General features: G+C 34.1%; 1 protein-coding gene across 1 annotated transcript in view; it reads left to right on the top strand.

Annotated features, from left to right (window-relative positions):
• Positions 1 to 562: 562 nt before the first annotated feature.
• The window catches only part of LOC143258597 (protein eva-1-like), a 137,158-nt gene continuing 124,333 nt past the window's right edge, over positions 563 to 13,387 (top strand). The window contains exon 1 of the mRNA XM_076517788.1: positions 563 to 983. Within this exon, the coding sequence (XP_076373903.1) occupies positions 827 to 983 (157 nt within the window). The 5' untranslated portion in view covers positions 563 to 826. The remainder of the gene's footprint in view (positions 984 to 13,387) is intronic.

Genomic DNA, 13,387 nt, shown 5'->3' on the forward strand with positions numbered 1-13,387 from the left:
GTTTTTGTGATGCTTCGTGCTTTGCTTTTGTAAAACATTGATTTCTTAAATGTTCAATTTATTAGACAAATTAGATCGACTATTATAACTTAAGATTAAAATAATATTTCACCGGTAACTTAGAAGTTTAAAGACTTATAACCGTAAAAATACAGGTTCGATACCCGCTATGGTCGCAGCACGGGTACTCCATTCTATAGTTTTGTGCTTAATCGCAACTTAAAATAATCATATATGTGGTTGTTTATTTTAAACTTTCAAAAGTGAATAAAATAATTAATTATAACTTAATTTTCTCTTCATGAATTTGTCCTGAAATATAATAATTATTTTAAAAACCAGTTGGAATTAGAAAAATAGAAACGTGTAAACCTGCCAAACTGATTTATCTAAAGTCAAAGTTACAAATTTCGAACGGCTTGAGTACAGTGTCTTCATTCACTTGACATGATCGTCCGCGAGTTGCTCGAATTCCATTTAACTACTTCAGCGACGCCAATCGGAAAATGTCCGAAATAAGTGTCTTCTTTGAGGGTTCCGCGCGTGGTAGAATCAGAAACGAAGACACAGACTCGAAGTGAGGGTCTAAGCGTGGTAAAAGAAAAGCGCGTACACTAGAACGCGAGCAACGGTATGTTGACTCTTATTATATTTTGGTCACGGTTTCCATGGAGAATAATTGATACGAGTAACAATATCGAGCATTCTTCTACTATCTACCACCGATACATAACTTTGTGACAATTCTTTTCGGTGACAATTTTTTTAGCTTATCCTAAATTTTATTCCCAGTCATCACCACGTGTCAGACATCCCTCACACAGGAATGTCGGAACTTAAGCGATTTTCCGCGAGAGAGATTCTTTTCACGACGGGGAAAGAAAAGTGTAAAACAGGCAAATACATAGGGCGTAACCTCTGGATCCTTCTTTGGACGTTAATCGCATCAATTTCAGTTACCGTCGTCAGTGCTAGCAATATTCGTAAGTTTCCTGTTTGTTATTAAGTTCTTAATATTACTTCAGTAATACACGAATAGTTTACGTACAAAAATAGTTTCTGTGATGGAAATAATCTCTTGTCTGTAATTAAGAAGTTCAGGTTTGCTACAATGTTATTCAATAATCTTTTAGTTAAAATAAGTTGTAGATTTCTAACAGGTATTAAATTTGCAAGCAATTAAATCAAGTGTTATCAATGTTAATGAAGAAACGTTTCGTTTTTACTTTAAAATCAGTTTTCTTCTATAGATATTAAACCAACAAAAAAAAATATCTATTCCATAAATAAAGAGACAGGTAAATATGTGGTTGGATTATATGGTATTGTTTTTTTCCAATACCTAAACTCAAATAATTTGACAGGAGAGCATCTTGTTATGAATATATACGCACAAGTGTATAAAACTAAATTTTAGTTTTTCATTGTTTTTTGTGGAATTAACTTGTATAAGTTAGTTTTGTACAGTTAGTTCAGTTTTTTACTTTTATGTAATTTTTACATATTTTATATTTTGTCTTACAGAAAAATATAGATAGGTTAAAATATATATAAATAACAAACCTATAAGGTTATAAAGACAGACAAAGAGATACAGATACATAGATATAGTTCATGCTAAATATATCAACGTGTATACGAATCGATATTGTGGTTCAAATATCTTAAATTTTTAATGGACGTGTCAGTGTTTTGGGATTACAAACACGCAATTTGTAAATAAAATTGGACAGAAAAAAATCGAAGTTCCTATTGTTCTCTTAACACATCTTACGTAAAGTTAAAGAGTGATCGGGAAAAAAATCGCCCAAACAGTGTATGTGTTAAAAATAACAACACAAATGTTTACAGTTCCAACGTACTTATGAAGACAAATGCCTTAAGAGTAAAAAAAAAAGTAATAAAAATAGTATTTTAACAATATTTTCCAATAGAACCACAAAGATTTTTTGATTTTTGTAGCAATATATGTTCTTACATTTGTTGTCAAACAAGACAGTTGAAACAGAAAACTCCAGTCAATTTATTAATACACCATTAGAGGGCTCTAAACTTGTATTAAAGACGTTTTATAATGTTCATGAAAGATTTAATAAAAATACATGTGCATATAAAAGTCAACTTATAACAGAATTTCAAGATTCTACAGCTTTAAAAGGTTTTTACGTTCCAACATGTAACTGTGATATTGCTGAATACAACAGATGTTATATGTTATTATAATACACTCTTATTTCGCGTTTACTCATAATTTCTAACTGTCTCTTGCGTAATATTTATTACCATAGTATGCTTTATATTATGATAAATAATTGGTTATTAGATTGCTGATAAGATGTTTGTATTGTGCTGTAAACTGGACTATTATAATATGTTAATATTATTTGTATTCACAACTCAAAGTGGGTTGTGCACTGGTCTTGATGTTTAATAACAATTACAGAAAAAAAACACAAGTTACAATGCCACAAAGATTTAACAAGAGGGAATCCTCAATAGCCGCGGTACTTGAAATTCATTTAAGCACATTAAAATAATCTATGTGACGCTTTTTTTTTCTTTTTTGCTTGCTATATATTTGTTCACTAGCAATACCAAGCATGTGGTACACACACACCCAAATCAGTTTTATTACTCTACCAGAGTATCATCAAATTCGAATTATTTTAGGTAGAATTAAAATAAATTGATATATGAGACCTTGGGCGTAATCAAATACATTGATCGAAAGGATTTGACCTCCTGGGTCAAAAACTGTAGTTAGATCTCAAATCGGCCAAAAGATGACGAACTTGAAAGAACAAAAACTCTATGGGTCGCTATACTGCAAAATAACTGCACAGCAATATTATGTGATTGTTTGTATAAAACACTGGAAGTTGTAGCGCTCTTGTAAACTAAATTATCATTATGTCACTATTATCTTTTAATTCATTTCAAAAAACTTTTACAGCACATTCACCCTGGTCTTAAAACTACGTGACATCGCTGAGGCTTAGTTCATAAGATCCCAATATGAGGGATAATTTTGAACTTAAATATACCTATACCTCCCAACCTTGATCAAGCAATACCGCTTCTTTTCCACAAAGCTTAAAGTTTATTTAGCAAACTTACAGACTTTCACGAAGCAGGTAAACCATCTCATAGAGCTAAAATACTGCGTAAGAATATCCTTGTACTGGTGGTTGTTGTTACTATTTGTAATTAAGCACAAAGTTACATAATAGGCTATCTGTACTCTGCCCACCACGGGTAATGAAACCCGGTTGTAAGTCCGCAGACATACCGCTAACAACAGCGAAAATATGTATAAGTTAATTTTTCATTCAAAGCTTCATGCAGAAAGGAAGAAACAGATCCGTAAAGATGACTGTTCAGAAAAGAGAACTAACTACATTAGGTGCTCAAAAAATTCTAGTTTCTTAATTGACTACATTAGGTGCTTAAAGAACTGTAAATTGAGTACATTAAGTGCTTAAAGAACTCTAGTTTCTTAACTAACTACATTAGGTGCTTAAAGAACTGTAGTTTCTTAATTGACTACATTTGGTGCCCAAAGAACTCTAATTTCTTAATTGACTATATTAAGTGCTTAAAGAACTGTAGTTTCTTAATTGACTACATCAGGTGCTTAAAGAACTCTAGTTTCTTAATTAGCACAATTAGATAAAAACGTGACGATAATATTTGAGCGTAAAAAACTTCTTTGCAATACAGGCTTGAGCATACAAACATATGTGCATTCCCATGCATGCGCAAAATGAAGTAAAAAGTAGTAGCTCGTGCTACTTCCGTGTGATCTTTCGTACATCCTTGACTTACTGCCAGCGTTCCCCCTGAGTACGGGGTTTTAAAATAAATATCAGTTCAACAGTTTCGAAGAGTTAGTGGAAGAAAATAGATTTGCCCTAAAGTATATCGACTGAAATCATGCGTATGGCCTAGAAAAAATAATGTATTAATTACTTTGATCTATTCATTGCTAATTTTGGAACTACACAGCAGGTGGTATTTGCATGTGCTATTGAAGAACGTTTTTTTACAGACAGGTGTCAAATGTTGCACTACGTCACTATAAATTATTATTGCTAAACTGATTCGCTTCCAATGTTTATGGTTTTAATTCCTAAGGTCAGCGAAATCGTTGTAAAACAGTAACAAGCATTTTCAAGTACAATCTTTTAAAATCCTGTCTTAAGTTAATGGTAATCTTTATATTTACTAAAAAACAAAAACAAACACGCTAAATATTTAATTCTGTAGCTAAACACATTTATTTAAAAATATCTAATCCAAATTTTCTACAAATAAGGCTTCGGTATATTCTATTGAGTTGTTATTCTGAATATAATTTTTTTATGTTGTAACTCTCAACCAATATCACGAAAAATATATATTTAATGAACATAATTTACATATAAATATTTTAGATTAATGACATTTACTTACTAGTCCAAGATCACATGAAATCTAATTACTTTAGGTAGTCCTGGTGAGTTTGAGCTCACATTTTCAAATTTTATCAAAATCTGTCGAATATACATTGAACTAGAGCAAGTTGAAATGGACAGGAATGCAAATCATTATGAACGCCCTCTATACTTTGATGGCAGATATTAAAAATCGAGTGTAATGCGGTTACTGGACAACTTGAAACAGAGATGGTGAACTGTTGGATGTATCTAATCACCAGGTGAGTTCCGAGTAATCTGTTTACCTCGTAGGTATCCTGAGTGGGGGTAAAAAATTAAATATATAATATGTGCTCATTGATTATAATTTTGCCTGTTTATCGAAACGACAGCCAAAGGAATGTGTTTAGAAAAGTTGTTAAGGTTTGAAATAATACAGTGTGATATAAATTGGTAAAAGGGTGATTTTTCACTTTCTGGGTGTTCTGTTAAAATCTATATATAATGTGTGTTTGTATGTGTATAAGACGAAAAAAATTCGAATACTTCGATCAACAGAATATGGAGTTAGCTCAAAGTATTACCATCATGACGGTATAGGGAGTGATATTGGAAATATGGAGCTTTCATTTGTTATACGAAATTCAATCGAAAAGAATATTGATCAAGCTAAGAACAGCAATTCAAAGCTTCAAGTCCCATAACATGTTTGATGGGTCATCTTAAATATAAGTCCGTGGAACATCCCCAGATGACTTTTTTTCTTCTACCAACTTTAATCAACTGATAATGCCGGTTAAAATATGGTCAGATCATAAGTCGGTATGGGTTTCCAGTAGTGAATTCCATAAGAACGTTTTAGAGTTGGTAAGCGTGACATCGTTGTTTTCTTACATAGAAGTTTCTTAAATATTTTATACTTTGTGTGTTCTGTTTTATTAGCTAGGATCACTTACCTAAGATGAATACAATATATTTTTTCTATATTTCGCTATCACCTTGTTTAATTTTATCTCGTATGTATATTTTCCATAATTTTTTTCCTAAACTTACAAACATTATCTGTCGAGATAATTGTTAAATTAATAATCTTTACTTACTATTTTCACATTAATATTTATACTATTAAAATGGAGCTCTGTACGATATTTTTTAATAATACTTCTACACAAAATATTTAATTGAAGACATTTTGGGTCAGAAACTTCTTCTTTGTTATTAAAAAATGAGAAAAACCCAAAATTGTCTGATAAACATGTATTTTTTATATGTAATTACATTATACATGTAATATATATATATAGATAGATAGATAGATAGATATGCATGTGTAAATGTCCTGGGGAACAGTGCTTAACATAATCAAATAGAAAGCTGGTCTGGAAACTAGACCAACATGGTGCGATATTAGAAAGATAAAGTTTCCAGTCATACCTCCAGTACAATCGCTCACCTCAACAAAATGGTGAATGAAACTGGAATTTCGGCTATTCCATGCTAAGACCTGCCGACCAATTCGTTTATGTATTTCTAACTGTTGAAACGAGAGCTTGGAGACTGTCCTTCTCGAACTCCAAATCTTTCATGGAAAGCAAGCAGGAAGAAGCAATGGGCTTTGCACGTGAAAGCCCAATAATGGAGCTTTTCGCAATGAAACATGGGCTATAACGACGTAGTGATGTTCTAAAATTGTTTCAATATAACATATGTGTGTGTGTGTGTATGTGTGTGTTTCATTGCTTTCTTAGAGCAAATCAACATTGAGCTATCTGCTCTCTCCACAAAGGGGAGTCGAATATTTGATCTTATAATTGTAAACCCGAAGTCTTACTGCTATCCCAACGGGGTATTTAGTATAATGTGTTCAACTCTTTGAATATAAGTTTAGTTTAATGAGATTATCATCCGTTAAAGTTATAATCAATTTAAAACATTATAGTAAAATATTTCTCGTATTTTTTCTTCTTCAAATCTAATTTCACATTACTTATACAATACTACAATATAAATATCCTAAATACGTTGTGTCGTTTTGTAATTAAAAAAACACAAAATATATTCCAGTAGCAGGTTTTATGAATAATTCAAAACAGACATTTGTTTCGGAAAAATTATTTGAATTACATTCATTTTAAGTAGAAATTATCTAAGATGTAAAAAAACAAACTAATTAGTTAATCGAGAGGTTTTTCTTTATCCTGCTCTCAACTTAAATCACTTTTGATGAATCTTGAAGTTAATTCCACATTTAATGAATAAACTTATCCAATTTCTAGTAACTGGTTTTAACGGCTGTACACAAGTATCACTAAATTGCTTTGTTTTCTATAGTTTGAAGACGAGATACGTTACAAGGAAATCGAAAAGATCACATAATGAGTTTCAACTTGTGGAAAGAGGCGGGCTCTTACTGTGATTTGTTTTTTGTTTTAGTTTTTTGTCGTCATATATACGTCAGATATAAACGTCTAAAACGTAATATATTGTTGCTTTGCCGACGACACAAAAGCAGTTCTTGGCGAAATGTATTTAATTACACCGTGAATTTGATAACATCTGGAATTTTCATCGGGACAAGCGGGTTATCGCTTGGTTCTCTTTTGCTTATTGAAATAAATATTCGCAGAATAGATTGCTTCTATCTACTATAGTTTGTACAATGACTCATCCAACAACTTTACGTTTAAAAATCAGGTTGAGCATACCTTTTTAAGGTACTATTATTATACTTTGAAATAACCGCTCAAATACATTTTTATCCATTGATATAAACTGTTTGAGCCGAATAATTGGGTTTTATATATTACATTGGGTTTACATATATCACGTTTATCACTGGGATGCACAAAAACATCGTTCAAAACCTCCTTGCAGGGCATGAACTAATCTCTACCGAATCCAGCAGTTTATGCGCGTAATTATTAGCTTTTGCTAATTAACTTACAAAAAGATGATTATTTGTGTGTGTGTGTGTGTATATATATATATATATATATATATATACTTTTGTACGGTAATTACAGTACGTCATTACTATAATATTTCAAGCTAATTATGCAGTGCGACGTCGCCAGCCTCAAAAGGTGGTCTGCATTGGTTATCGACCTCCTTCCAAAACGGATAACCTCACATGTATTTGCAATTCCAAATGTGTGGTATGTCAAAGATGTTTCCACACCTAGAAGTGAGAAACAAGGTTATATAACAGTTGCAACTGGATGTAACTACAACCTTATAAACTGAAAGACACGATGTATCTCTCATTAAACACATCAATCACTGATGGTATAACTATTCTGTCGAGCTATTACATTTAATCAGACTAGTGTGAGCATGGCAAACAAATGCTAGACAAACATTAAAGTCCAATTTAAACCTCTGATTAACAGAGCAGATGGTTTAAAAGTACAAAAGAAATTTTGAAAAATACGGAGTGGATATACCGTCATCAGTTGGCAAGTTGTCGTTCCATATGGATCGCAAGAAGAAATAAAACTAAACTTTGGTCCTAATAAAACATGAAGTTTTAAATCTTAGATATCAGTCTCCAGTAAACGTTGCTACTGCCCCTTAAACTCATGTAATGGGACGCGTGCAGTTCCCAATAGTTATTTATACAACAGTGTTTAGTTTTCTTGATGCTAGAACTCGTACCAACTAATGTGTTATTGATGACCTATTTTCGTAATCGGGTTATAATTACACATTTTACTTTCTCACTTCCTTTCCGAAGAGAATATAATTACACATTTTACTTTCTCACTTCCTTTCCGAAGAGAATATAATTACACATTTTACTTTCTCACTTCCTTTCCGAAGAGAATAATTTTTATTTCAATATTTTCCACACATTTAAAAAAATTAGAATATTAGAATATCTTTCCTAATGATATAATACTAGTATTCGACTCTTGGGTATAAATAAACCATAAATCGATTAAAACATAAAAATCCACTCCAATGTATAACCCGTGTAATATTGCATTTGCTGTTTAATTTTCTTGTAACGTAAATAAAGCTGAAATCTGGTCACACGTAGAGCGAATAAGGGTTATAAAGCACGCTTTATTTGTTCTCTCAACACGCGTTTCTATGAGATAAACTATCAAACTTTTCTTGGTATTCTTGACTTCAGTTTGACCTAAGTAAAGTTTATCGTCGGAAGACTAGGAGTCATAGGTCAAGCATGACTGTCACGTGATTTGTGATAAGTCGTATGTCAAACGACATACACTACTAACGTGAACGTATAGTTAGTTATCCTTCGTCTTTTATGAGTTATACCTATGATAACAGAGTAATTAAGTCCATACCATGAGGGTTAACTTATTTTCATAGATTGTATTACTGTGATAGTTGGTTAACTACAGCATCGTTTCTATTCCATTTTGTAATTATGTTCTAGGTTAACACCTTTGACATAAAATTAATAACTGAACTAGAATTTTCACTTGCTAAGCAAAAGCTTTTCTGCAAATAAATCGAAATTTACTCGTATGAAAGCTAACGCAAACATAGTTGGCATTGTTTGTAAAAGGTATAAAATAATGAAATGGTTGTCAAATGTATTAACAACAATCGCCAAGATTGGTCTGTTGAAAAACACTTTTTCGGACATTCGCGTATAGTCCAATGATTACACTATATAACAAAATTTTTACTTTTTCTTGTTCCTGGGCAGAAAGTGTTATTTCCAAATTGCTTATGCCAAAGTAAATGGAAAAGACGTATTTTTCTCTTCAAACTTTGTTTTCGTGACCTGATCCAGGTTACAATTTCAGAGGTGCAGTTGGTGAGAGAAATCCATACTATATCCCAAGCAAAGAGACCTCAATGACATGATCAGAGATCTTGGTCTAACAAAGTCGAATGTCGAGCTTTTAACATGTTGGCTCAAGAAGTGGGATTTGTTAGATGAAAGTGTGCAAGTCGCAAGTCAGAGGAAGCGTCAACGATATTTTTCAAGCTTCTTCACTCGTCAAGCTGGGCTCTGTTTCTGCCACAATGTATTCGGTCTGTGCAAGGCAATATGGAATTGCCTGTAACCCGAACGAATGGCACCTCTTTATTGATAGCTCATCTAGAAGCCTCAAAGCTGTGCTGCTCCATAACGGGAGAATAAGTATCAGTCTCTTCCCCTGGCTCATTCGGTGCACCTCAAAGAGGAATACAACAGCATCAAGGCCTTGCTAGAAGCCTTGAAGTATGATGAGTATGGCTGGGAGGTTATCGGATACTACAAAATTATGGTATTTCTGATTGGTCTCCAAGGAGGCTTTACCAAGTTTCTCTGTTATCTTTGTCTTTGTCTTTGCAGCGCACTACAACAGGAAGCACTGGCCACAACAGAGTTTTCTGTGGGGAGGCATAATGTCAAGTGTGAGCCACTAGTGGACCTTCAGAAGGTGTTGTCCCCACCATTGCGGGAGGGTGACCACATTGGGATAGCGGGTGATGATGACATTTTTTGAATGGCCCGGCATGGCCAAGCGTGTTAAGGCGTGCGACTCGTAATCTGAGGGTCGCGGGTTCGCATCCACGTCGCGCCAAACATGCTCGCCCTTTCATCCGTGGGGGCGTTATAACGTGACGGTCAATCCCACTATTCGTTGGTAAAAGAGTAGCCCAAGAGCTGGCGGTGGGTGGTAATGACTAGCTGCCTTCCCTCTAGTCTTACACTGCTAAATTATGGACGGCTAGCACAGATAGCCCTCGAGTAGCTTTGTGCGAAATTCAAAAACAAAACAAAACCCACCATTGCACTAAATTTGGGTCTTATGAAACAATTTGTCACAGCTTTTGACAAGGAGTCTGCAGCCTTCAAGTACCTTCGAGGCTTCTTCCCTAAGCTTGTCTGAGGCAAAGGTCAAAGCTGGTGTCTTCGCAGCAGTTCAGGGCTTTTAAGACAATCACAAGGCCGAAAATTATACGTAATTTGTTGAGGCTTTGGTAAAGAACTACGGCAAAATGGGCTGCAGGATGTCCCTTAAAGACCATATCCTTGACGCTCATCTTGATAACTTCAAAGAGGACACGGGAGCATACTCAAGGGAGCAAAGCAAGCGCTTCCATCAAGATATACTGGATTTTGAACGCCGCTATCAAGGAGCGTATAACGAAAACATGATGGGAGACTATATTTGGGGCTGATACGTGAAAGTGATTTACATTACAGTCGTAAATCTCGAAAAACTATTCACTTCTAAACATGTTTGTTCATTTTTGTATAACTTTAGTGTACATATATGTAAATCTTGATTCATATGTTGTTTTATTCAGACCTTGTGTTAATGAAAATGTGCAAATTTGCCCGTTTATACATAGAAGATGGGTTAATTCCTAAATTTCATTATCCAGGTTACAAAAGCAAAACTTGAAGGAAATAATGGCCATTTTCTGTACTTTTACAACATAAGCAATTAAGAAATACCACATACTATCCAGGAACAAAATTTGTGTTACATAGTGTAATACTACATACTATCCAGGAACACAATTTGTATTACATAGTGTAATACTACATACTATCCAGGAACAACATTTGTGTTACATAGTGTTATCAGTGCTATTCATCACCAGCTCTTGAGATGTTCTTATTTGACCGAATAGTCGGACTTCGATGCCACACCTATGGCTTCAATATTTTGTATAAATTTAATGTACACAACCATAATATATCCATTGTTTTAATTTAATTTTGTATTATTATACTGTGATAATGATAAGATACACCTTATAATATTATTTTTCTAACATTGTCACAACGTAAAATCTCCAAGAGATTATTGGTCTGGTTTGGTGTTTTTTTTAATTTCGCGCAAAGCTACTCGAGAGCTATCTGCGCTAGCCGTACCCAATTTAGCAGTGTAAGACTAGAGGGAAAACAGCTAGTCATCACCACCCACTGCCAGCTCTTGGGCTATTCTTTTACCAACGAATAATAATCATTACATTAAAATGCCCTAAAGTTGATAGGGCAAGCATGCTTGGTGTGACGGGGATTCGAACCCCCAACATTCAGATTACGAGTCAAGTGCCTTAACCACCTTATCATGCCGGGCCCTAAGAAATTATACCATATTGTAACATAAAATCAAACTGTGTGTGATAATTATTTTTCTTTTTTTTTTAAATAAATAACTTTCTGTAATAACCGAACTGCAACGTTTTTCCTGCTAATGTATTTTCAGTTATATCTACAAGGTATTACTTTACCAAAACATTTAATATATCCTGATTTTTTGTGAAGTAGAGTTAATGTTTCTAATATTTTTTACTATTTAAAAACCTTACATCTACATTTGCTGTAATTTTTTTTTAATTTCGCGCAAAGCTACTCGAGGGCTATCTGCGCTAGCCGTCCCTAATTTAGCAGTGTAAGACTAGAGGGAAGGCAGCTTTTCATCACCACCCACCGCCAACTCTTGGGCTACTCTTTTACCAACGAATAATGGGATTCACCGTAACTTTATAACGCCCCCACGGCTAGGAGGGTGAGAATGTTTGGTGCGACTGGGATTCGAACCCTCGGATTACGAGTCGAACGCCTTAACACACTTGGCCATGCCGGGCCATTTCCTGTAATATAATTGATTATTTTCAATTATGTTTTAATTATTTTAATTAATATCACATATGAACGTTTTCTTAAAACTTAAACGTGAAGTTTCATTGTACCCTTTATTTGTTGTTATTAAGCACAAAGCTACACAAAAGACTATCTGTGCACTGCCAGCCACGGGTATCGATACCCGGTTTCTAGTGAGTCCGCAGACGTATCACTGTGCCAAATCTCCTTTGTAAATTTTGAGTCTTTTCTTATTCGTTTGTTTTTTGTATCTTGTAGGTTACCAGTAAGTTTACGGATTTACAACACTAAAATCACGCCTTCGATTCCCCCCGATAAAACAGTTAGCTGAATGTAGCTTCAAAATAAACATAATATCCATAAACAATTAAAACCTAAAACCATCTACAGAACTAACTCAGTCAGAAGATGCTAAATATCTCATCTTGTGCATCTTTTCGATTATATTTTCATTGTGAAAAATAAATTCCTCATATGTGCCGATATGTACTGTATACTATATTCAAGTGCATGATTTTCGTTTTTGATACGTACTCGGTATTATTTGTTGTCCCGATTAGTTATTACGTATTTGGAATAAGTTTTGTTTGATACTTTCGCGCAAAGCTACCCTAGGGTTATCTGCGTTAGCCGTCCCTAGTTTGGCAGTGTAAGACTAGAGGGAAGGCAGCTAGTTACCATAATCAACCGCCAACTTTTGGAATATTCTTTTACCAACAAATTGTGGGATTGGCCGTAGCATTATAACGCTCTCACGGTTGAAAGAGTGAGCATTTTTGGTATGACAGAATTTAAACATGTAACCCTAAAATTACGAGTCGAGTGCTCTGTAATAAATTTTACTCCTTACCTTTTGGAGAAAAATTGAGCGAGAGGATTCATAACTAAGCGGTCTTACTCTCCACCTATAGTTCCCCGCTGGTACAGCGGTAAGTCTATGGATTTACAACGCTAAAATCAGGGGTTCGATTCTCCTTGGTGGGCTCAGCAGATAACCCAATGTGCCATTGCTATAAGGAAAAGCACACACTCCACCTATACTTTAAATATATATCTTAAAGTTGTTTGGTACTTTCCTTGTAACATGATGTTTTCGAAGGAACACCGTAAGTCACGAATATACGAAGACAAAGATGACCAGCGAGTAAGTGTAATCGGATTATATATATATCAGGTCATCCCTTGAGTAATGTCCGATTTTAGGTTCAGAAAGAGAGAAAGGATTTCAAACGCTTTTAATATTATTTAATGAATAATGTATGTTCCATTATTATTAATTACTTCCTGCCAAAGATTCACAAGCTTCTGAATGTCTCTTCTATAAAATTCTTGAGGTTTGGAGGAAAAGATTGTAGAGGGTAGTTTTGACATCTTCATGTGTTAC

This window comes from Tachypleus tridentatus, chromosome 8 (assembly GCF_004210375.1).
Source record: "Tachypleus tridentatus isolate NWPU-2018 chromosome 8, ASM421037v1, whole genome shotgun sequence".
Lineage (NCBI taxonomy): Eukaryota > Metazoa > Arthropoda > Merostomata > Xiphosura > Limulidae > Tachypleus > Tachypleus tridentatus.